Raw genomic sequence first — 27,400 nt, 5'->3', positions numbered from 1 at the left:
CTGTTCTTCTAATTAATTTATGCATCCACATGCTTTAATTTACACAGACAGACACCTACACTGGGGTAGTAGCGATAGCTATTTTTTTCATGTCTTGAACTTTGAGACGGGTTCATGTTTAGACTTCCCAGTGTTGCTGTTTTAGTTCCCTTACACTTCAAAAATGAAGTGACTGTTAAAATACTTTGCATTAAACTTGAAGCATGCAGAAAGAAAATATTTTACCACTCTCAATACTATCTCCTCCTGCCACTGCCAACATTTATATGTTTAATTTTAGTTAGTATAGCTTTCCTCCAACTTATAACCAGACCAATCCATTCCAAAGTTGTGAATTTACCTCTGCTTACCAATATTCCCCTCACAGCCTTTTGGATATGTAAGCTCATCTCATTAGAGCATCAATCTTAAACTTCTATATTTGTTTTTAATGCAGTTTCTAGTAACTTAGAAGGGGGAAAGGGCTGCTAATTAAAAAAATAGATTTTCTACTAACATCTGGGGTTTGGATAAATTTTTAAAGTACACTCCACGATCCTGGTTTACAATAGCAAGTACCACCAGTCAACAGTTAGAAATGGGAAAAATTCCAGAGTGGGAGGAAAATTCAACTCACCCCAATTCCTTCACCAGAAAGATAAAAACAACATCTCCAAATACAGACCCACTTACAATAAGCTATCAGTGATATCACGATAATGCCAGCACTCTTTGAAAACCCTTAAAAAATAACAATGTAAAGGAGTACCCTCGTGTCGGGATTATTCCAGTTTAGTCATTTTACAACTTCCATGGATAGTTTCAGTGTGGGGATGAGGATGTCTGTTTACTTACTTTATCAGGCAAGCAAAAAGGTTTTTGATTGTCTTTGATATAAAACTTTTGTTAATGTATTCGATCAATGTTTATTTGTAGGACCTTAATACAATAACAGATGTCAGCTACATTACCTGTTTTTGATTATAAACTCCTAGAGGGCACAGACCCTGTCCATTCAACTCACTTTTTATAGGATGCAAACACAGTATCATACCCAAAAAGGCACTTAAAGATGTTTTTATAATCACAATGATTTCAAGGGGACTTGGTCTGCTTCTCGACGCCATCAAATTCCACCAGCATGTACTGGACACTAAAGAGGAACACTTTTATATCCTTGGGTAAGTTCATTCTGCAGATGTTGGCAATGGCACTTCACTTAAAACAGGGGTTATTTAGATGGGAGCATTTGCAATTCTTGATGTTCAAGAATTAGTTGTTGTCCAACACCTAAATTCTATACTAACTGACACTAGAACATAAAAGAAAAAAGGAAAAAAAAAAGAAAAAAAGCCGGGCCCAAACATTCCATTTCTTGGCATCAAGTTAGCACATTTCCTGAATCGCGCAAAGAAAGGACCTGCTGTTTTTGTGGGGGAACCTGCCAGAACCACTACTATGGTCCCTAAAAATGTAGCCTCTTGGCATTCTTGATTCATGTGAACTCAGATCACACAAAACAAAGGACACACCAAGTTAAGTCATTTTCTAAGACAAGAAGAAATTTAGAGCATGGCTATATAATACTTATAAAGTCATAAGGACTAAAAAACACAGTAAACAGTATCTTAAAGGCTTCGACACACCAGAAATGAAGAATGCTTTAGAAAGTATGCAATTTTGGATAAGTCTGGTAAAATTTCAGGACCTCTGTGTCCAAATCTGTACAATGAAGACATTAGATTATATGACCCGATAATTTCCGGGTTTAAATTTTAAAACCCTGTGAAAGAAAAATATGGAGTCAAAGAAAAAGTCTAATGGAATCATACAAATTGGGATTCCATTATCTATGCAAGCAAAACATTTTTTTTCTTTCTTTTTCAGGTGGAGGTAGGGGGACTACCTGTGTTTGATGTAAATGATTCATTATGACTAACTCCAACAAAATTTTCAAATAGAAAATCACTATTCTTGTAAACATATACAAAAGTATGGATTTCTAGGTAATGAGATATACACTGTATGCATATACGAAATCCATTTACATGCACACACTCCCACACACACACATAATTCTCTCTACTCAAGACAAGAATTAAAAGACTTCCTGTTTTCCTATCTTTTCTTTATCCTTCTATGAAGCCCCTATGACTTAGGAACTTACATAAAGTAAAAATCAACACGTTAGATAACATTTCTTATATTAATACTGACATTCCCCCCCATGAACAGCTTATGTAAAACTGGTAATCTGAACTCTAAATCACATTCTCTTATAGAAACAGTGGTAATCAGGGAGAATGCAGAATGTACTTCAATTCTCAAGCCATTCAACCAAGGTTTATTTAATCCATAATGTACCTGAAATATAGAACTCAAGATACAGAATCCAGTAATTCAATGCTACGTAAGCAGAGAGTATTGGTGACAACAGTAAAAGAATAAAGAAGGTCCTGAAAATATGTAAATATGTACAGGCATCCAGCCCACACTCCACCAAAATTTAAAAATGGGGGAAAATATCTTAAGTTCATGAAACTACTTTTTATCTGTATTTGCTAAGATACTTACAAAAGAAAACTTCAAGCCACTACTGAGTATACTCTAATTTTCTTGCTTTGAGAAACAAATAAATGAACTACAGAATGCAGTGACTTCTTCCAAGTAAAGAAAGAAAAACATAGGTATCTTGTTCAAAATTTTCTGTGCTCATTTGGATTCCTTATTCTTGGGGAAAACGTATAAAACTGATTAAAGGTAAATAATAGTTAAAGAGTCAAGATTTGTGAAAATTTCACGAAAAAAATTATTCCTAACTTTTATCTGTGTAGCCAAGAGAAGCTAGTTCAGCACGTTTATATAACAATAACGCATTCACTATTAGCTAGCTATGTGCTAGGCACAGTACCTTTTACTCACACATTACAGCCTCCAAGCCCTCCAATAACGCCAAGAAGATTAGACCTGAAGAATGCAAGCCTTCCTATTCCACTTCATCAATTAAAATGAAATCCAAAGATCAAAACACAGAGAAGCGCTACCCTAACTGCTGGTTACTCTATGAGACTTCAAGTAAGTTTAAGGTCAGGAAATGCAAGTGCTTCTATCTGAATATCTTCCTTCTATACCAGGGTAAGAAGGAAGATGCTAACTTGGAGCCACAGATTTCCAGCTTTCATCAGTAACAATTCCATTCAAATGTTCTGGAAAGGGAGAATTCAGGGAGCACTCTGAATTCCTTTTTTAAAAAAACAACCAAGGTTCATTCACATCCCTTAGAAAAAACCACGAATGGTCATGCAAGTTTATGTAAACATGCACCATAAATTTTATGAGTTTACAATTTAAGTAACTGTGGATATTAATCTTTTCACTAAGAACAGGAAAACTAAGACTATAAGTGAAAACAGAATCTGCAGTTCACTTCTACAGAGGATGGAAAATGAAAACAGGTTGTAAAGAAAATCAAATATAACAGGATTTTTTAAAAGTGTGAATAAAGGAAAGGCAAAGAGAAAATGGAGAAGGCCGAGGAAAAGGAGAAGTAGAAAAGAGATTCGGAACAGGGAAAAGAGAAAGGCCGTGACTGACCAAGCAGAGTGAGCTCAGAGGCTTGCAGGGAAATGGCTCTTGTCCAAGGCTCTGGACCATCGCCTCTGCCTGACAGAGGGATTACCTCTCCCAGGGTTTTTAAAAAATGCTTTCTGTACCTAAGCAGTCTCATTTTATTTTTCAAATTCCCATGTTTATTTTTAAATAAAAGTTCAAGTTTGAAAACTCGGCTTATGTGTAAAAGGAATGACTTATTTTAGAAATGTACTTTGGAACCTACACACCATTGCCCAGTTTAGTGCTCAAAACCTCAGAGATGTCCCGACATTCCAAACCTGACAGTCTTTCCTTTGTAAAGAAATTAGGGCTGCCGCTTTCCACAACGCCTGAAAATTACATTTGAAATCAGTCTTCACTGATGGTGCAAAGCCTTTATATATATATATATATATATATACACATATATATGTATATATATTCACATATATGTATATATATACACATATATGTATATATATACATACACACACACATATATACATATATGTATATATGTACATATATATGCATGTATATGTACATATGTACATATATATGTGTATATATATATGTGTGTGTGTGTATATATAATTTACATATATATATTTATGTTCATTTGCTTGAGGAGTCATCTATCACCAAAACTAGTTGTTTTTATCCTCAAGAAACAACACCGATGTGTCCAAAGTGTCAAACTCTCCAAAGGACATCCAAAATTGCTCATCGTCAAAAAGAAATTGTCCTCTAGCCTGGACCATGTATGCAGAGCAATGGCACCCAATCTTGTACTGGAAGCCAGATTCTTTAGAAAGGTAAGCTGTGCATCAAACCAGCCCGGCTCAGCAGGCTAAGAAGCCCACCCTCCCACCCCGTCTTGACCCAACGGCTTGTTTCTCTCTACCCATCCACTTATTCATGCTCTTTGAGCTCCAATAAATCACTGGTCCTTACTATAATCCCTCAATACCGTAAGAATACTTTTATATAAAAATTCATTAAATAATGTACCACTTTCAATATATTGATCCTACAAACTGTAACTCTGTGAAGTGGTTCAACACGATGTCATCACTACACAGCAACTTGTTTCATTTACATTATCTGTTTCACTTCTATTCATGAGCTAATATAATTCAATTTTTTTTAACGGCACACAGGCTGCTAGACACATGTGCATGGCAAATGGAATCTGAACTTAGCTTAACAGCCTCATTTATTCCTGATGGTTTAAATTATTTCATCACAATTAATGACACCCCCTCAGCTTCCTGTGCAGCACTGCCAGATGTTCAGAGACCACAAAGCCACTCTCTTCTTTGACGGCTGGTGACAAGTCGTCCTCTGAAGGACGTTCCCTAGGTACGCGGGCCGGATGACACCTCCATTGCTTAGCACCTCTCTGCCTCCCAGAATAACCATGTTGAGGAAAAGGCAGGAAAGCATGAGAAACCAGCAAATGCATTAACGAGAGCAAATTATGTGAAGTGATCTAAACTCGGAGGAACTTGGCTCCTGCCACAGGAGTTCCTAACCTTGTTGTTTTATGTAAGAACTCTTCGCCTCCACCTTCCCAGCCACTGGCATCCGCTGAGGTGCCTAACATGACATCAGTCCTCGGGGAATGTCAAAGGACAAAAAAAATATAAACTTCTCCACAGGGTCCTTTTTGATTTGGGTTCATTGCGGGGGGGGGGGGGGGTTGTTAAACCTTACCACATTCATCTTTATTATCATTGCGTTTTTGAGAGTGAACAGTTTATCACTGTCTGTATCTTCAAGTACGATTTTCCTCTATCCTATTCAACAGACACTTCCAACAGAAAACTGTGGGCCACAAGTTGCCAAAATGTTGTATAACAGTTTTACCCCTTTTTCTTTTTTAAGCTTTACTAAGGTACAAAAGCACTGATATACAGAAAGTGGCACACACTTCATTCATGTATATATCTTGATGAGTCTGGTTTACCTCTTTTTTCTAAGCTTAGGATTTATTCTTTTCAGGGGCTTGTTGTCTTTTCGTTTTCATTCTTGTTAGGTTTTGTTTCTTGTCGTTTTGTTAAATTTTTAAAAGGACATACTGAAAATGAGACTTTACACTTTTCCTCTTTTGATTCTAACATGGGCAAAGCCATGTACTTCTTGCCCTAACAACGACGACAAATTTCTCCTCAGGATAGAAATCCAGAAATAGTAAGTATCTTGTATTTGTCATTTGAATTTCACAATAAAAATAAATTTGCATAACCACAGTTAGCTAAGAGGGTATCAGAATTAGTAAACACACCAGCACTTACAATAAGAATCCAATACTACAGCTCTAATTTGGAAAACATTTCCATCAACTAGCGAACATGTGGCAGACATTTTATGGATTATTTTCAAATGTGAAGGAAAAAAAAAAAGAAAACAACAAAAAAACCCTGCTGATCTTATTCAGGGAATAAGGGGCCTTTTCGTTTGCCAAAAAGTGTAATAAGAAAACTGAAAGGCCACCTGTGTCAGGCCACCCTATAGTATGAACATAAGCTATAAGAGCATTTTGGAAAATATTTTTAAACTGAGATGAGAAAAAAAAATCAATATCAATACAGATTCCAAGCAGATGCAAAAGGCTTCTGTGCATGGTAGTGATTATGTGTGTGGCCTATACCGGCTAATTTCAGATGTCTTCAAAACTCAGTGCACTTTCTCTTTTACAAGCTATTTGGGATTAAACCTAGGACCATATCCATTTCAACTCTGACAATGGACACAAATACAAGGTAAGCTAATCAAGCCAAACAAGTTGAATCCCCCCCCACAGATGTTTTTTAATATTAAATGACTACTAAATTTTACCTGACATGCTACACTTAATATTTTGACAGTTGTTTATTAAAATTACTTTCCTAGGAAGTCCTATGAAACCAACAGTCTAGTTTTTATCAGAAGTTGTGGATGAGAGAGAAGTTGTGTTGATGGCATACTTGCAGCAAGCAGACAATAGGAAACTCTTAGCACTCCCAGAGTTGCATCAAATTTTCCATGGACCGAAACTAAAATGAAATAGTTCAATTACTGAGAGGTAGATAAGTAAAATAAACAACTAATTCCATACAGTGAAGTTGGGAGCGAGTCATATGGACCTCATTCTGTTGTCTCCAAACACTTTATCGAAGGGGAAAAAGGAGCTGAATAAACTTTAAACTCTCATGTAGGGATGTATTGCTTGTGTGTCCCTGGCAGATGTGGAAAGGAGATGAAATGGGCAAGGGAGAATCAAATATCCCATCGCTGCAGGTTTGCGGAGGGAAAGAGCACTGCAAAGATCTCACATCTGGCAATCATTTGTCAATAGCTGGAAAGAGAACGGCAGGAAACTTTCTGGCTCTTGGAGAAGATGAAAAGACAAAAACCATGTGTCTCTCCCTCTCTCTCTCTCTCTCTCTCTCTCTCTCTCTCTCTCTCTCTCTCTCACACACACACACACACACACACACACACACACACTTTGCAATCGTACAATGACTACTACACTTCTTCTCCACCCCTCCTTACCCCCACTACATTTAATGATCTTCAGATATACTCTACTCCATGGTCAAAAACATGCAGTCACTTGACTTGTTAAAGCTGCAGTGTATGTACATTTTTCAAATAAACCCCAGGGCTGATGTTAGAAAATCAAAATCAGTCAAGCATAGACCGCCTGGTACTTTGGGCAGGAATCCTTGTGGTTTCGTCAATAAACAGAATCTGAATGAAAGACACCACAGTAACTAGACAGTAACGTTTTGAACAGTTCTTAACCTGAAGGGGGGTTGGGTTAGGCGGGTACACTAGTGACCAAGCACACAGGCTACTAGTGCACTTAGATCACTCTTTCTACCTGTGGCACGACAGTGTTTAGCACAAGGTCATCTGCTATTTCACACACACACACACACACACACACACACACACACACACAAGAGTGAACTTATATTAGAGGGATGTTGTAAATGGATTCGGGGAGGAAACTTTGTCGTTTTAAAAAAATAATTATACCTATTTAATAGGGTGGGAAGGGGAAACCTCAGATTCTGTTTAGTCCATACCGGTGAGACAATATAAAAATTTGCTAGCTTCATTATGCATTCATAAAACGGACTGGGTTTGCCCCGGTAGATTTATCATGCAATAAAAAGTTTTCAAGACACTTCGCACAAAATTAATTAACTTCTCCCAAATCATTGGAATTTAAGTCTGTTCATGGTGATCGATAGACTTCAATGGGCAGCTGTTGGTTCACCCTTATGCTGCATTCAACTAGCAGCAGCCGCCAAGCCCTTCCCTGTGATTCCATAAGTGAATACTGCAGGTTGTTTAATAACCTGGCAAATTCACAGTAGCTTGTCAAATTATTACAGGAACAGTGTCATCACTAAACAAGCCTGATCACGGTTAATTACAATGCAGACTAGAGAGCAGCCACAATTGTTCATTAATTACAGGAAGCACCTCATTTAAATTTTATGGAAATTTACACTTGCACCCCGGTATGTCTGGAAAAAGAAGTGATCCCTCACACATTCCTAGAAGAAAGGAGTCTGTGGTTTATGAAACATCACAGTAAATTGTGTCTAATCTGGTACTGAAATATTGGTGCATTATTTACTCTAATTTTCTAAGCACTTTCGTGGTGAAAAAATATCAAGGCAAACCCCACATCTTGAATTTCCAAACAAGAAAGGAACTGCGCTGGGCTAACTGTAACAATTGAATACATGACGAGGCACTGTTAGACTAAAAAAGTAACTTTTCTCTGATTAAAAATAAAATATTTAATAGCAATTAAGGGAGTCTAAACTAGAATAACCATTTCCTACCAAATAATTACATAAGAAGACAATTTTTTGCTACTGTACATCAGTTAACCAGCCCAGTTGAAGAAAGCACAGTTTCACACCTACTTCAAAAGGGACTGAGGAAAATCAACAGTTAGTGAATCCAAATCTTGATTTCCAGCTACTTTTCTAAATCAAGCCTGTTAACACACAAAATACAGAGCAGGTGCCCTTGCAATAGTTAAGTCAGGCACAGCCTTCAGGGACGACGGTCATTCAAAACCAAAGATACATTCATGAAAGCGTATCAGGGATCTTCGGATTATTAAACAACAACGTTGCTAAGCCATCTGAAATTTTAGGGATAAAAGAAATGGGTTCAAAGGAAGCAGGTAAGAAGAGGAAGAGACTCCACCTGTCATGGGAACTGATGTCGGCTAAATATAAAAATAGACCAGCTATGGGTGCTGCGTGTCTAAATGAAAATCCTTCCTAGGAAAGGATAGAAACAAACAGTTGCTCCTAAATCGAAGTGCCCAAGAGGTTATTCTCGGAATCAAGAGGCCGAACAGCAAATCCTCTGGTGGTTATAATGCTTGGCCCTGGGGAAAAGCCTGAGATCCAAGCAGGAAAAGTAAATGACTGATGCATCTAGCAAGTCCTATAGTGAGTTCCCTGGAGTGTGGAATTGGACTGAAAAATAAGAGATGGCTCACTCTGTGGAGGGGGGGGGCGGGGGAACAAACAAACAACAAAACCCACCAGAATATATTCCATGGCAAGCATGAAAGGACTCTAAGCTAAAAACTACTCCTGGAATTGTTAGCTGGTGAAGAACATATTAAGTGTCAAGTTTATTATGACTGACATAATGTAACTATGTGCTAGATATTCTTAAAATGTATGGAAGCCATATTTAGAAAGGAAGAGGAAAAACAGAAGGAAATGGTTCAAGTGGGTCCCAGTTAATTCACCAATTCACCATAGTTGACTCTTGACAGATTCAACCTTTCCACTCAGTCTGCCAAAACGGTGTTGCAAGAGGAGGAATCCAATAAAATGAGCACTTTCATTTCTTTGTGCAGGAGCCTGGTGTTCTTTGCAAGGCCCACACTGAATTGTCAGCTCCACAATCTGTTTCCCGACAAGCAGAGCTTCACTTAAACTTGTAACTATACATTTTCTCCCTGGGTATGTCATAATAATGGTGCTCCATTGGTCCCTTTCAGTTTTATTTCATGCACTCACATCTGCAAAACCCATTGCTCTTTGCACTGTAACTCAAGGTTCCAAAACAAATTATCCAACAGCCACCCATGACAGACCATTCCAGGTGACATGTTTGAAGACCATTACTTGTCCTACCCAAAGAGGTCAAGGATCAGACTACTCTCCACGAAAAGTCTTCCATCACTCTGCACTTATGTGTCACACACAAGCTGTTAGCTTTCTAACACTGGGAAATGCATGATCATGTCTCCTATGTGTCACACCTGCTTTTCTGTTGTATCACAGCCACACACCACCCAGCCAGTACCAGCCTATGGCACTGAAGAGCGCAGGTGGTCTTCCCCCCGTCCAAGAGCAGGTGTGCAAGAGATGGGGCACCCTTCAGTACCATAAAAACTGAACCTCCGCCTACCACCACCTCCACCTTCACTCCTGCTGTGAAGAAGTCGATTTTTAAAACTACTCTCTTTTCTCATGTGAGGTGTCTAAATCAGTAAAAATGTTTTAAAACTGAGCTCACTATGCTCATCCCGTAAATCAGAAAATGGCGCCAAAAGGAGGTCCTAAAAAAATACTATGAGTTTGCTCACACTAGGAGATGATACCCATGTTGAAACCTCAGCCTGTATCTTTGCATCATTGGCACATGCATTCCTTAAATATTGAAAAGTACCTGGAATTGGAGACATACCTTTGGCTAAGACGTCACATTTATATTTTTACTTTGCAATACACCAAACTGCTTTGAATACCTCAAGACCACACAAAATGAACTGAATTCCAAGTCAATACTTCCACAAAAAATGCACTTTGCTAATAAAGTTAATATTTCACCAGAGGACAGATCTCCCAATCCACGAAAAAAAAGAAGACGCTTATCAGTAAGTCTTTTTCCAGTATAGTGCCCAGCTGAATGGCTTGCATTCTCCTGAGCCAAGAAACCACAAAACAAGAAGCATGGCTCGCTCGCCATGCACCCCCAGTGCCTAGCACAATGCTTAGCACGTTACGATGACGTAGAAGGACAAGAGCTGATATTCTGAGTGCCTGTCACGTGCCAGGACCTATGCTAACTGCTGGATATACTTAGGACATGTCACCTCATGATCACCCAGTGTGGTGGATCTCCATCTTATAGACGAGAAAGCTAAAGCTCAGTTAGGTTGAGTGATTTGCTAAAGGTGTCATGGCAGCTTGTGTCCGCCTGGGCACCCAGCCTCAGAAACCAAGTTCTTACCCACCGCAGTACATTCTATTTCTTGAAAGAATAAATGATCGATCTCCTGTTACAGACAACTTATCCTGAAAAGGACTTTTTGCTGCACATATGCTACTCTGGTACCTCCTTTATACTTGTCTCAATGGTTGTCCGTCTCCTGATGGCATTGACAGATCTGTGTGTCCTTCAGGGACCATTGTGTCTGTCACACCACCCCAACTGATAAAACAATAAGACTCCAACCTGGACTTCCAGCCTCTGGTCTGGCTCCTCCAGGTTTGGGCAAAAGTCTGCACCCAGCACTCTGCCAGCACATGCCACTGGAACCTGGGGGAATACGGCCGAGTTAGACAGCTGCTGGGTGTGGAGGCTGCTGAGAACTGCACACAAACACACTCGACCCAGGCAACGCAGGGACATACAAACTGCAGTTCTGAAACAGGCCATCATGGCGTCACAGACTTTTGACACTTAGTAGGTCAAATATATTGTAAATATCACACATCCAAGTGTATTAACTACTAAGAAGGTAAATTACAAGAAGATCCACGTAAACTTTATTCCCCCTTGTATCCAAAGCAAGTAACACAAAGTAGGCACTTACATGTCTACTATAGATCAAAGGAGGAGAGAAGAAGGAAGGTAAAAAGCAAGGGACAGAGGAAGGAAATGAGGGAAGGGAAAAAGAAGCAGAATTGCTGCTTGACATATGGTGATTCTTTTTCCCTATCTTTTAATTTTCTTATGTGGGGATTAAGAAAGTTGCATTCTATAATGCCTAAAGTTCTTTTGCACTTTAAAAATATCTGTTGAAATTTATTTTTCTTGTTTCTGAACTAGCATAGGCAGACTTTATTTATCAATATTTATTATTTATTTACTTACTATTTTGAAATTACATTCAAGAGTTGTATTTTATGTCTGTTCTAATAACAAAAATAACAACAAAATAGCTATAATTTAGTGAATGTTTCTCTGTATCTAGAATTCTATGCCACTAAGATACCCTTTCAAAATTACTTTATTTATTATAATTAGTCAATCTCATCCTGAAATACTGCCAACTGTCACTTGCTTACCTCATTTTAGATTTTTTAAGGTACGGAAAAAAGGATATAGATTCGATCTCAACCTGTTTCCTCCTTTTTTTAAAATTTCTCTAAATCACTACTCAGTATTTCCAAACACATACTAACTCATTAATTATACACCTATCGAACTCAATGTGATATATAGATGATGTATTACAGAGCTGTACACCTGAAACCTATGTAACTTTGCAAACCATTGTTACCCCAATAAACTTTAATTAAAAAATATATATATACACCTACCGTGTTTCCCTGAAAATAAGACCTAGCCAGATAATCAGCTCTAATGCGTCTTTTGGAGCAAAAATTAATTTAAGACCCAGTCTTATTTTACTTTAATATAAGACCGGAACTTATATTAATTTTTGCTCCAAAAGATACATTAGAGTTGATTGTCTGGCTAGGTCTTATTTTCGGGGATAGAGGGTATCTATATGTATGGGAATCTCAATCCATCAATCAATCAGCTTCATCTCACCTGTGTTCTTTCCTTTTCAAAGCCCTCCTGTGGTGTTTGGTTTTATTTCATTCTTTTTTTACTTGAATTAGGATCATCTCTGCCAATTTTCTTTGTTCACAGATCAGTTTTCAGCCAAGCATACTGTCTTGGAAGGTATTTCCCTTTCTTTGACCCACATCTCAGTTCACTTCTCTAAATTTAAAGTTTTCAATAGCCTTCATTTGCAAGTTCATCAGTGAATATCACTAATTTTTTTAAAAAGCACTAATTCGAGTCTTCAAATATTTTTAGTTTCAACTCTCCTGTTTTCAAGTGTCTCATTCTTTCTTCCTACCTATGTCCATAAGGTGAAACGGACAACAGAATATCATCTGTCTTTGAAAATAACCACTCTTTACTGACAAATTTCACCGGTGAAGCCCAAGATGGAAAGCAAAGGGAGGTCATATTTACTGAACACTTGCAATGAGCCACTCACCATATGGGTATCTTGCATAGAGAAATAACCCACTCCTCCCTTTCAACAATCTTAATGGGATATGAGCATGTGCATTTTACAAATGAAAAGGAACGGAGGCTTAGCATAGGTAAATACCTAGCTCATCATGTGCTAGAAAGTTGCAAAGCCCAAACTTAAAAAATGAGAAAGAAAAGAAAGACTGAGGATGTATTTCGAAGACGATAATGAAAAACATGTAATAGTTGCATTTAAAAGTGGCATCCAGACAATTAAAGGCAATGGAGAAGGTGTTACCAGAAACCAAGACTTACTACTTGCTCTTTGGTCTGGGACAACATAAGCCATGTAAAAGGGAATTTATTCTCTAAGTTGAGGAATGAAAAAGAAATGGGGCATGGAGAAGAGTAGACACTGTGCATTTGTGTTGTGTCACACACAAAATAATGCTGATTCCACCCCTCAGTTGACATATGGAAGGGCACTAATGAGTCATGCAACAGTAATTCTCCCCAGGGTGCAATAGAAGGATTGGAAAAAATTCATCTTAGACTATTCTATATCAAAACAAAACCCCTCAAAAAGCTTCCTATAAAATCTCAATAAATGTGACTACGTAACTGATTAAAGAAGATTCCATGAGCCAGAATGTCTATAGTGCAAATTAAGTGTAAACAATACTTTATTTCATGTACACAAAACAAATTCCCACTTTTCTTAATTTTATTTGACCGTGTCACAAATACTAACTTTCTAGTTCCTTTTTACCCTCACAGAATGCATTTTATAAACACTCTCAACGGGAAAGGAGAAAGTTAAACAAGTACAATTACACTCAATTACAACCTCAGACACTTAGAAAGACACAGTTTCTGAGAGAAAACAAAAAGTTCTGTGAATACGTTGGAAGGAAACTGTGCCAGGCTACTAGAATGTTTCAACAATCCAAATCACAAAAAGGAACTAGTAGAGAAGTGGATAGCACTCGCATAGTTACAATCCGAGAATTTCTGAGCAGGAAAAAAAAAAATCCATTAAGGATTCATAAAAATGGACTCCCATATTTTAAAGATGAGGAAATTGAGATTGAAACCAAAACTACATAGTTTCACTGATGGGATCTAACAAATGTCATTAATTATCAGATAGAGAAAACGTTTTAAGGCAATGGCAAGTGATATCTGTTTCCTAATTCATCAAAATGTAGCAAGGAAAACACAAAGGGTATAAAAGTTGATAACCTAACTAGTTATAATTCAGCACACCTAGACAATTAGGCCTTTTAATTTAAAAGCCTCAGTTGTTAACCAGGTAGCTATAAAGTGAACAAACAAAAAAAATGACTGGCAGAAACAGCATACATAAATTGTCTAACTCCTTATTATTACTCCATTTTAAATTAAGATAATAAAATATGGTGTATACCTAACCACTGTTTTCATTGGAATATAAAATTTAAATTGATTTGGGGAATTACAATTTTATCTGTTTTCCTTCATGCTAGTGTTCAGTGTCTGGTTCAAGGCCATACTTTAAAACTAAGTTCTACAATGGCTTTTGCAAAATGCAGTGATTTGTATCTCTGAAAAGAAGTAAGACTAAGGAAACTTTTTCTTTTTTTCTTTTTTGAGTCACTGTATATTTTGATTTTGAAAGTAACAAAAACATTCAAGCTAAGAAAGAAAGAAAAATACTAAACTGATCAGCTAATGTTTCTAAACATTCTGCCACAGGTTTCATTACGGGATGGTAATTGTCTAGTACTCATCTAAATTTCATTCCGCTGGTGCTGTAACAGGAAATAAGAGGCCTTGAAAGGGACCCTCTAGAATCCCCAGGGTAAGCAGAAGCTGAGTGCATATCTACTCTCCTGTACATACCTCAAAGGAATCATGGTGTGTGAGAGAGCTATTTACAACTTACTTTGTGTATAATCAGCAGAAACAAAAGATATGACAACAAGCATAAAGGCCTCTCTCTCTCTCTCCCTCTCTCTCTCCTCTCAGGAGATTTCAGTAAGGGAGGGCCAGTGGGCATTCACTTCAGTGTCAAAAGGGCTTCCAGAAAACACATTTTCTGTGGGGCAGGGAGGAAATATGGCAAGTTTCCTACACACACACACACACACACACACACACACACACACGCGTTCTTTGTTTACTAAGATCACACATAAAGACTGTTAGGGCCCACGTTTCTGAAAAGAAGCAGAGGAAGCTCACATTGTAAACGGAAGCTACCGTTCAAAATATTTGAAGCGGAAAGTGGGTACAAGGTGGGTGTAATGAAGGGACAAAGGAAGAGAGAAAGAGGCACAGACACGATAACCTGGGACAAGAAATGTGATACCAAAAAAAAAGGCTTCTAGAACTTGGGATGCTTCTTCTTGCAGAGCCAGGGCCCATTGAAATTTTATTTTATTTTTACACATTAAACATTCAGGTACGCACTTGCCTGATAGGCACTATAAAAGTCACAGCCTAAATAAACAAACTGACTTCCATGTCAGCTCAAGTCTCTTCGGGTAGGCTGGCCACAAGCCCAGATCAGTTCTGAAGTGTATGTGTTTTGGTGGCTTCAGTCTAGCAGTGAAGAGAGGAGGGAGACGAGCTGAACCCAAGAAGAACTGGGAAAAGAATGGACAGACAAAACTGGTTTTCAAAGAGAGGGAGACAGAAATCCCAAAACAAGTCCCCTGGGAGGACTCGGAGACATGGCTGAGTGTGAGCTCTGTCACATTCTAAGCCAAAGAAAAGCACTGATAAAACTTCAGCCTAATTTCAGGGGTTAGACAATGCCAAGCAGCAAAAGGAAAAATTACTCAGATAACACAAAGAACTCAGGAAGGCCATTAAGGGAAATGGATTCGACTATGCTAGCCAGGAGCCTCCGTGCGACAGGGCAGAGAAAGAAATAAATTAATTACCCAATACCGTAAGGATGAGGATGTATGCTAAACACACTGCTGCAAAATAAATGAATGCGAAAACTGAAAAACAGGAAGGTGAGCTGAGTTGCTGGATGTGCAGTGAACGTATATCCTAATTTTTCAGGCTACCATTTAACGAAACGACAACATTCTAAGCCTATTTTCTCAACCACGAAAGCCCAGGCTAAGACTTAGGAGAGGGCCAACTATACAGAACCTAAAGCTTAAGAATGAAAACACCGCTTAATGACCTCTCCTACTGGTGAGTCAAACAGTGTTTATCCCTTTTCCCATACGGACTAGCCAGAACTACGCTCCTCCTTACCAAGGCCTCAGAGGAGGCAGAGCAGGGTTGCATGACTAGGAGCACGGTAAGGATGAGAGACGTTATAGAAGAACTGAGTAGGACAGCGGACAGGCCCTCTGGAGTCGTCCTGGAACAATGAACTAGAGGATCAGGAGGCGAAAACGGCCAACTACGTGGTTCTGCTCCTCAACAGGATGACAAACACAGAAGATGATTGGGGGAGAGGGGTGTGGGGACAGTGTCCTCACAGGGGCCAGGAGCTGTTTAATGGAGGCTCGCTCTCTTTCTTCCTCAGGATCTGGTTCTCTTGGGTGAGCTGCCGAAAGAAAGGGCCCTAGGATCCTTGACAGGAGCAACCTCCACAGGTACAATGACAGGAGATGTTCACAGCCACAAACGACGACCCAAGTACCTTGTTTTTCTACTGTGAAATGTAAGGTACAAGGTGAAAATCTCTTTTTCCTGGTGACATCCTGAGGAATCTAATAGACCATGAATAATGCTAAAATTACATAGAATCTTCCTTTCAGAGCTCGCCGAGGGCTTTACACATAATATTTATTAGTTCCCACACCAGACTAGTAAGCGGGGGGGGGTATAATTTCCATTGCTTTACTCTTTTTATTTTTAAACAAGAAAACTGAGGCCTATCACCACTGTCTTCCTCCACATTCGATCAATTGGACAGAACTGAAATTATGACAAAGTTCTCTCAAAGCACGCTAGTGTTTTACTAGAGAAGTCTCCTACCAGTTGACAGAGTTTGCTTATTTCTCCAAATCTTATTTTGCACGGGAGTTAGCACTGAAGAAAATGAGAATAAAGTTATTTGTACCTGTGCCCTAGATGGACTTTATATTAAGAAAAAAGTAAAGAATTAGATGATTTTCAATTGGTTTGCGATCATTCTTATAATTCAGTATTTTGGAAACTGAATACTCCAGATTTTTGGTTATGAGCGTAAACACTGCCAAATGTGACAATTAACCTTAAGTAAAACTCCAAGTATGCTTATATATGCCCAGATTAACTTTCTTTCTGTCCTCAAGGCTCAATTCCAACTGTCCCAAAGGCGGGTAATATGAAAACATCATTGGCTTTGGCATTAGGCCTCTTTTTAATTGCCAGCTAATAATCAATTCAGAGCCTTCTTTCCAGTATCTGTAAAGTGGGCATAATTCTATTTACTGTGTAGGGTTGGCAAGGTTGAAGGAGGTGACGCATGTCACCAAACTAAGCATGCAGGAGGTACACAGCATAGGTGAGTGACACCTTCCTACACCACAGCACACCATACCACTCTCACAAGGGCTGAGAAGTTTGAGCCAGTGAGGGAAGGAATTTGGTGTGTGTGTGTGGGGGGGGGGGTGCAGAGAAGCAAGCCTCAAGTGTCAAAGGAATAGTATAAGCAATTAGGAATACTAAAAAATATACCTATTTAATTAGTCTCAATTAGGGGCCAGATCAATCCACGTTGAGAAGGCTTCTTAGAACGCTGTGTTGAGAAAGATTGTAATGATGTATCTAGGCTCTGAGAGACTGACCGTTAAAGTCTTCATTGGGGGAAGTCATGAGAAGGGTCACATTTTACTCTCTGCTACTCCTGCCCCAGCCAAGCCCTTCACAATGAAAACATAAGGCAATTTGCCGAGTTCTCTTTCATGTTAGTGGCTTGACCAATGAGTCAAAAATAAAGACCTTCCAGGGAACATGGGTGAATAAAATCTGGAGAAACCCTAGCCTGTTGGAAAACATCACAAAAAAACAGCAAACTGCTGGACAAAAGCAGCAGTCCAGGTCAGCAGTTCCAGGTGTCCTCAGCCCAGGAAGGTGATCAGCATCTGCCGGGAAGTTGTTTCAAATGCATCTCACAGGCCCCACCTGAGACCCAATGTGACAGAACCACTGCAGGCCAGCTAGTTGCTTTTAGTGATCAGGTGTTTGAGAACCACTAGCCTCAATAAACCAGACAAGCAACAATGAAATGGTAAGGCAAAGTTCTCTAAATGATGACTTAGTGTTAGAAGAGATATGCCTAACAAAAACCAAGGGAAGAAGGAGCATACACCAGGGCCCAAGGTCCAAGATCTCCTAAAATCTCCCTGTTGAAGAAAAGAGGGGATGTCAGAAAAGGAAACCCTTATGATAGAAAGCCCAAATGAGCAAGCCACTTCGGGAGCCGTGGTATGGCCAACATCACAACATGCCGCAAATATGAGAAAGAAATGACCTGGGGACGGACGCTAACTTAAGCATTTAAACTAAAAGCACTTTGAAATAGTATAGGTCATCTTTAACTTCCTCGCTGGCTTTGCTCCACTCAGCTTCTCTCTGGGTTTCCACCACAATCAAGAACGAGGATGCATTCAGCTATCTCTAACGCGGGGAAAGGGCATACCGTCACATAATCATCACCAAGTCACTGAATTTTTGTTTTTGTTTTTGAGGGTGTGGCTTTTATCTAGAAAGAGCTCACATTGGAAGAAAATAGGTGCATTAACTTGATCTCACTACATCAAAGGCACAAAATGGGATATGTCAAAAGGGTTATTTTGTTTTCTTACTAAATGTAATACACTGAAGAGAAAAAAGTGATTGAAAATGTGAGAAAGCAGAAAAAGGAGTTTGAGGAATGAAATACTGTAGAAGAATGAGTGACGTGCCAGACAGCGAGAAAACTCTCCCCCCTGCAAAAAAAACAACAACACACAACATCTCAACTTCCCATTGAACCATCTACATTAAACCTAATATGGCTAAACAAACAAAAAAAAAAGTGTAAGCATCCATACACGGTTTGAAAGATCACATGGAATGAGCATGTGATAGATTTAATGCACAGCACTTGGCTCGATGCGCGGGTTCCTCTGGACGAGCGCCTTACCCCATTTGACATGAAGAGAGGGCCTGGGGGAGGCCACAGATCACACCGACCGACCAGAAGAATCCCAACTGCTATACATGGGCGAGCCGGGGGAACCTACACGACACTACCAAAGCTCATCATGCAGCATCCCGAAGATCAATGAGTCAATACGATTTGCTTTGCATGCAAAGTTTGAACACAGGTAATGTCAAGAGAAGAAAGGGAATGGGAAGGCAGATTCGGTCCTGCTGTTCCATACAGTAAGAACTTTCCCAGCTCAAACATAAGTCATACTGTGTCCTGCACAATTCCCCCTCCAAGCCTGCTGAGGACCCCAGACTAACAAGAGAAAATGCACAAAAGCATACAAAGTTAATTTCTGTGGAATACACTCCTTCCCTCTAACTTCCCCCCACCCCAATTATCTTAAATGCACTTATCTCAACTGGGGTGAGATCTAGGGGAGATGAAAGGCTGCAGTATTGTGTACCAGACAGGCAAAAAGTGGGTATAAATCTCTTGCACAAATGGCATCTCTTTGTTACCGAGGGTCTCGAGATGTGGTGAGAAGATTAAGTAAAAGGGAGTTTCTTATATTTTCCTCGGGGATCTTATAAAATAAGGCATTTTTTTCCCCAAACGGAACACATTTTACTCCTGAAATCTAGTGGCTTTAGAAGCTAAAAGAAGCCTAGACAACCGAATGCTTTATAAATGATAAAACACCTGATGTTTCTTTTTTGTATATTTTTGGTGTTAGTAGCCTCACACAGACCTCCCTACGTCACTGACTTACCTAATGATCAGAAATGCTATACCATACCATTTTCTCTCTATAGGCTTTTCTTTTAATGATGTGATGTTCTTCCCTGGTTTCACCTGCCACCTGTATGAGAACGGTCCCAAGTATCTATTCCTTACCTCTCATGTGAATTTTAGTCTCACACTTTCAAGCTCCCACTAGAAATGGCCAAGTGTCCAGTTAACACCTCGAGCTAAGCAAGCAAAAGCAAACTACCCTTTCTTTACTACAGCTCTCCCCTGACCTTGCTATACTTCGCAATGTTATCACCATAATCCCACTAACAAAGGCTCAGAACCATAGAACGTGGTGGAAATACTTCTCCTTATTTCCCCTAACCCTGTAACTACTGAAAGCCCGTCCATGCTTCCCTTTCGATCCCCTCAGCAGTCCCCCCACACACACATTCCAGACCATTTCTCAGGAGAGTATGTTCATTCATATGTCATAATGCTTCAGTGATAACCCCAACTTTATCATTCCACACTGGGCAACCAGTGCCATAACCTCCCCTCCAACTGTCGAACACATTCTCCTAGATGATGTTTCGAGTACCCCACAAACTACCAATTCAAGTTCCTCCCTCTTCAACTTAGCTCTACCCTGCCTTGCCGGCTTTCTCTCTCCTCCTCCTCCTCTATGACAGTACTTAACAGACAGTCTAATTAGGCTATTGGATGTCTCTTGCTTACTGATTTGGCCTTTCCTAATTTGATAGTTCTTGTACTGCTCTTTTTAGAATACCCTCCCCAGCTACATACATTGGGAAATCTCTATATTTCCTGATGCGACTTCTTTCACGAACTTTTCTGATACCCCCAGGTGGAAGAGGAGCCTTCCCCAGTGTTCTGCCATCATTAGGGCTCTCAGCACTGACAGAACCTTGGACTTCAAATATGTGCTTTTCTCTCCTTACGGGCAAGAACTAACTCATTTCTCTTCGTATTTCCCCATAGCACCTACCACACTGCTTTACACACAGCAAGCAGATAGTCAACAAATACATGCAAAATAAATAATAAATAAATCTCTTAAAATTCACAGTGGCACCAGTGACCCGAAGTTACAAATAGAGTGATTTTAACTATATCATTATTCCACTTGGTCCTGAACAAATACCCTTAAGGCAGTTAGGGGCCAATAATTCCTATTTTATAGAGATTTAAGGTGCAAGGAGGTTACTATTTATGCACAGAGCATTCTTCCGAGTATAATTTAGCCTGTAAAACTTCAGTAACTAAGTCAATGTCACCCTGTTGATCTGTGGTATATTTCTGCTGCAATGATACTTGTCTTGCTGGACTTTCCTTCCAGCTTACTTCAGGATACCTCTAGAACCTGACTCCATCAGGGTGATCTTCAAGAGGTGAGAGAATGTACAACATCTCCTCTACAATATAAGTTAGGAGGACTTTCTCTGCCCCACTAGTTGTCAACATATGCTAAAATTTAAACTATAGAATGATAAAATATATACTAGCATATCTATATGGCCTCTTAGTTTAAAATTTACTGGCCTTCAGAGTAGAGGCAGGCATGAAAACCTTTAATAAGCTCTTTCAAAGAGGTATCAATTGCCATCTACCTAGAAAGAAAGTAATCAGCCCATTAAACTACCCTGAAATAGGAACACTTTTCTACGATAAGCTTTAGCCAACTAGGGGTCAATTTTCTTCCTTAATCATAGTTTGTCCTTTGATTCAAGCCAGTAGTAGGCAACTGCATTTGGCCCTGCTGCCTACTTTTCTAAATAAAGTTTTATTAATACACAGACATGCCTGTTCCTTTACGTATATAATCTGTGGCTGTTTGCAGCTACAAAGAATTGAATAGTTGCTACAGGAAACCGTATGGCGGCCAAAAATATTTACTATCTGGGCACAGAAATACCGAAAAGGTTTGCCAACCATCTTAAACTGTGCAAAATTATACCTCTTTCCCCAGCAACGTCACTTTCAAGAATTCACCTTTAGGAAACAAGAATACAAGTGCAAACAAGAATGTTCATATGGAAGCACCATTCTTCGTAAAAGAGCTGGCAACAACCTCAGTGTCCACAAACCAAGAACTCATTAAGTAAATTATAGTAAAATCATAGTAGGAATCCACTGAAAATGATGACGAATATTTATATTGATAGACATGGAAAGATATGTATGACATAGTTGAGTGAAAAAAGGAAGTCACATATCCATAATCCCTTTAGGTTACTAGTATCTATCCCTACATTTGTATGTAAACATAAATGAAGATGACTAAAAAGATATTAATAAAATAGTTCCTTGGTGGCAGCCTGTAGTTTTTAAATCACATCCACAACACCAAATATGTATCCTTTTTACAAAAGCTGTAATTAAAAAAAAAAAAAAGTTTAAAACTTTAAAGATTAAAATTACGGTGCAAAGTTTAGAGTCTACATTTTATAAAGCACTGAATTTTACAGGAAAATAAGATTTAAAAAAAAAATTTTTTTGTTTGGTGGGGTTTTTGGTTTTGTTGTTGATATTCTAGTTTTTCCTTTTCCTTTTCTTTTTTTAAGATCGAAAGTCTATTAGGCTTACCAATAACCTGCAGATCTATGAACTGGCATCCCCACTGTACTCTATGCTGCACCCTCACTATTAGATCACAAAAGTACCTTACAAAAGCATCCATCAGTTAGGAAGAAGAGGAGAGGTTAACAAATAGAGCCATGATGGAAATGTATTAATTCAATCAGTGTTTTGCTCCTGGGTTACCATAAAAAGGTTCATAAAGTACCCAAAAGCCACATAAGAGTTTAGAATTATGCTGCTCAGTGACTGATTCTCTGTGAAGAGAAAGAAAGGAGAGATTTTTCTCCACCCTCATTTTCTTCAATAAAAGTAAGCTTCTGCAAGATTGGCACAAGTATTTTTTAAACTAGTAATATAAAAGGCCAAGTACATACATGATACAAGTGTTAAGAACCTTGTATCACTGTTGACAAAGAGATGCTAAGTGAACATAGCATTAGGCTTGCAAACTAATCACAATAGAAAGCAATTACAGAAGAAATTGCTAATAACAACCAAGACAGCTCACCCTCTCTGTGCCAGATGTCACAGGCATCGTTTCTAAGCTCCATTTTATAAATGAAATAACTGAGGTTCAGAGAGGTTATATAACTTTTCCAAGGTCACATAAAAAGAAGAGATAAATTCAAATGTAGATACCTCTGGCTTAAAAGTCTGGACTCTTCCCACCATGCTAATGAAACAAATTATATTTCAAAGACAGTACTATATAAAATCCCAATATAAATTTAGCAGGGGAGAAAACTTGAAATCCCTAGTTTATAAAGATATAACCAAATTATATCTATTTGTCTTACAAGCAATTTATTTAAAATATTGTGCTTTTTACATGATTTTCTCAGGTCTATCCATATTCTCCATCCTTACATCTATACATATATGATATGTATACTCAAATGTCTTACAGATATGTTACATCATTTTATAATATTGAGCACAAACACTATGTAGTATTTTCAAACTGAAATAGAGTCTGGATACATTTGCAGACACAGACTCCAGTTAGACATAAAACTGACTTTTTAAAAAATTTTATTACTTTTCCCACAGTAAAATTCTCTCTACTAAAATTAATGCTATGGATTAAACAAAAATCTGTGCCTTGAAAATTATCATGAAAAGCTGTACAATGACATAACTGTAATATCTTTTACATTTGTATTTACCCCACTGTTTTGCTCTTATATTCTCTTTAAAAATTACACAGACATTAGCTTTCCCTGTGAATTCCCTATAATCGCACCTCTAAGCTCAAGATGAATAAAACCTTCGGTCCCCAGCTGGGGAAACTGAGGTTTTGCTGTACTTCCTGTTTTGGGCGGTGTAGGGACATTCGGCTACGAATTCCTAACCAGATATCCCATGGCTCCCTAGTAGAGGTCTAAAGGATAGGAGTCTGTAGCTGTACCTCTTTTTACCTAGTGCAGCTCTGAGTTTTATCAGTTCCACAGAACGGCTTCCTTGTGAAATTTAATTTGAGAGGGAAAAAGAAAACGGTGGGTTTGACAACTATTTTTGTTTTTTCCTTTTTCTGTTAAATAGCTTCTGTTACAGATGGACAAAGAATGTGGCGGAGACTTTGGGGTGAACTATGTTGAACACGTATTTCACACATTTGTGTCCTCATCTGTAAAATGAAAATATCTGTACCTGCCCTGAATACTTTTGTAATAACTGAAGAAGATAAAATGAGTACCAACCCCAGTGCGCTGGGTGATCTAAGAGGTAGCTATGAAATTAATAGTTTTTAATCCTCATTCTTCTACTCTTAGTAACAGGCTAAAGTAAGCACCAAGCCAAATATTTATTTTAGATCTTGAGATGCAGTATGTTCATTCTAAGCTTGGCTAAAAGAAACTAGATGTTAGGCAAAGTAACAATGCTAATCAAAGACCATCTATGACAATATTAATGTACTACACATGAGAACACAATTACTTTTGAGAAAAACATAATCCAGGATTAAAAAACAATAAAAGAACCGCATTTTGCTCAACAAATAGTCCCCAACTACATTTAAGACTCTTAACTACACTGAAAGCATTGTGCAAGACTATATAAATTAAGATAAAATATTGCCCATATAGGTGACATGCTACTATTTTGTTTAATTCTATTGAGAGGTACAAATACTACTAGCTTTAGTGTGACCTAAATTCCATGAATATAAGTAAGTACAAAGCCAGGGGCAGAGGCTGGGGTTTTACCTGTAAAATCTAACTTCAAGCTCTATTACCAAGTGCTAATGATAATGAGTATAATAAGGCAGGAAGCTTCAATTCAAGCAAATGATTAGAACTGATGATACAAAGGTAAACAGAATCCAATAGAATCCGGCTAGCCTCTTTGCCTTTAGTCTACACTTAGCCTAACTGATATCACAGAAATAATAGCATCATTCTGACATCCATGAAGGCCAGCCTGGTGAGAATTTTGCAGAGTGGCCAAAATGCAAGACTAATGGATGACACAAGAAATTCTCAAAAACAAAAACAGAAAAAAAAAAGGAAAAAGAAAAAGAAAAAGTTCTCTGCCAATGCCTATTATCTCCTTTCCTGTGGATAATTAATTTAAAAAATTAAAATATTTTATTTAAATTTACCACCTTTTTCCAAAATTCAAGCTTCCCAAGGGAAGCCTGCCACAAGACAAGCTCAAAGAAAGGGATTTACAGTTTACTGAACACCTACTATATCACTGAGCTTCACATGTGTTGTCTCATTTCATGTTCCTGACAAATTCTCAAGCTAAGTGTTCTTTTTCCCATTTTAAAATTGAAGGGGAAAAAAAAGGTTAGGGATTATGTGACTTACCCAAGGTCACAAGACTATGGAACAGCCTTAGAATGTGAATGAACTCAGGTCCAATCTTTAACTCCCCATAAGAGTTCTACAATGCCAAACACTAATGTCTGGTACAACGGGAACAGAAAAATGCTGACAGGACAAGTATTGATAGTTTAAGAAAGTTTGATTTGTAAGGGGGGGGGAATCCTAAACCAACTTTAATTTTCTTATTAGGAAGACATGATATTAGAGTAATTCCACTCTTCTCTTGGATTATGAAGGGAAATTTTAATCAAATTGAAAAGGGTTGAATACAACCACAACATCCTTTTTATAATCAAAACCTGCTTCCATGATCAGGATGACAAATATATTTTTAGATAATCTAAATGTACATGACAGATTTTTTTTCTTAATTTAGCACTGTTAATGAATTTTTCTACTATTTAGGAAAAAAGTTAATTTTGAAATTGGCTGTATGGAAAAAAATATCCAGCACAAAGTAAGTTTAATATTCTACTGAAAATTTCACTTTAAAATTCAGAACTAAAACCAAAAATCACCAAACAAAAAATCCTATCCTCACTTTACTACATCCAACAGAGTAAAAAGAATTCTTAAAGTGAGTATTCTCTCGAATGTAGGGGAAAATGCCTAATGAATTCGTATAAAATCTGAAGTGCCAAGTCTATATATAAATCTTGATTTTGCTATAGAGTTGACTGTGTATTGGTTTAAGACCTCCCATAAACAATGTGAATGTATCTGTTCATAAGGAACAAACCATCATACAGACAGCATTAATCAGATTAAACTCAGGAGGTCTATCTTGACAAAATCATCCTTTTACAGAAATACATAAGTCATGTACCAAAGAGTCTATAAATCAGGCACACAGACCCACCCATAGTTTACTTTTTTGTAACATATTCTTGAGTTAAATTTCTGTTACATACCATTTTTAAAAATACTTACCAATGGAAAACTATCTTAGTTTTAACAACTCTACAGATTTTCCCTCATATCTATTTGGCAGTCACTTAAGCAAAGCGTGTATGTACCTACCAGCACACATAACACAACTCTATAAATGAATATATATGCATTATTAAAGAAGAGAAAATGACACATCATAAGAACATGAAAACAAAGAAAGTATTATGGTTTGAAAGTGAAGAGAAATAGAAAGGCAATTCAAACTAGAAAAACATCTTTTCTTAGGGCAGTTCAAGATAATCCATATTTCTCCTATTCACTGGGAAAAAAATCAGACATGTGAATATTTTATAAAGTCACAATGCAAAATCAGAAGGCTGTTCCATACGTCCATATTTTAATCTGTTATAAATTGAGTCAGATCAAATCATGAAGCGATGCTGAGTGTTACATGTAACCTGCACAATTACAACTGAAGTCAAATCATACACACCCTGAGTAACTGTAAGTCTAAAACAACTATAGCAGTGAATGAGAGCTAGAATTTCCCTGGAGAGGGACAGGGGTGGGAGCAATCTGCAAAATGGATATATCTGAGGTAACTGCAAAGCCTGAGCGTGTCCTAAAACCCTGAAGATGCTCACGTGGTTTCACAACAAAGTTCCTTTACAAGATCCACAGTCTATATGACTTGCATCTTTTACTGCCCGTTTCCACAATTCCTGCTTTTAAATCACACTGGAAACCTTTGGCTGCAATTGAATTAGAGTGGTTTGGTTTAGCCCTTCTGAACCAGCCAAGAAAAAAATTGAAAAAAGAAAAAAAAAAAAAAAAAAAAAAACCAGCACCATACTTAGGTTTGTTTTGTTTTAAATTCGGACCTTCTGGCATTCCAAAATTGTATCCCTCTGACTAATACAAACCGTTATTACAGAGAAATGGTTAAAAACAAAACAAAACAAAACAAAACAAAAACAAATCAGCCAGTAAAAAGGAATGAGGGAGTAGTAATGGTAACATACAGTACCATGAGCTGCAGTGGCCTCCCAATCAGTGGTGCAAGGTTAACAGATGACTCCTGGCCTTCAGGCAGACAGCAAAACACAGGCTGGGGAAGGCGGGGGTGGGGGAGGCAAGGACCAAGGCTGGAGGAGGCGGCCCTCACTCGGGCAGTTTACATAAGAAGGCAGCTCAGCTCCTTTCTGGCGCATTCCTCCTCTCTATCTCCCAACCTCTTTGCGTGTGTCTTGTCATATTTTCTTCAGCTGTTAATTGTCCAGACTGCAAGACTTTAAACAGCCGCAGTTTAGGAAAAAGCAAAACCCTTCTAAGTGACCATCACAGCAAATCAGCTTCATGCTGGTGGGTAAAATTTTCCAAGGGA

The 27,400-nt window shown here is 38.3% G+C and overlaps 1 protein-coding gene across 7 annotated transcripts in view; it reads right to left on the bottom strand.

The window, feature by feature from the left end:
• Positions 1-27,400, bottom strand: part of BNC2 (basonuclin zinc finger protein 2) — a 415,446-nt gene that overhangs the window by 235,867 nt on the left and 152,179 nt on the right. For 4 of the 7 annotated variants that reach the window (XM_074330352.1, XM_074330351.1, XM_074330348.1 and 1 more), the window contains exon 3: positions 11,071-11,154. The exons of 2 other annotated variants lie outside the window; for them this stretch is intronic. In XM_074330352.1, coding sequence (XP_074186453.1) covers positions 11,071-11,154 — 84 coding nt within the window. Of the gene's footprint in view, positions 1-11,070; positions 11,155-27,043; positions 27,265-27,400 lie in introns of those variants that run through there. One more of the 7 variants, XM_074330350.1, reaches the window with a different exon arrangement.

The sequence above is a fragment of the Rhinolophus sinicus genome, linkage group LG04 (genome assembly GCF_036562045.2).
Source record: "Rhinolophus sinicus isolate RSC01 linkage group LG04, ASM3656204v1, whole genome shotgun sequence".
In the NCBI taxonomy this organism is placed as follows: Eukaryota; Metazoa; Chordata; class Mammalia; order Chiroptera; family Rhinolophidae; genus Rhinolophus; species Rhinolophus sinicus.
The sequence above is the reverse complement of the archived record's forward strand: the minus strand, read 5'-3'. Positions and strand labels throughout refer to the sequence as shown.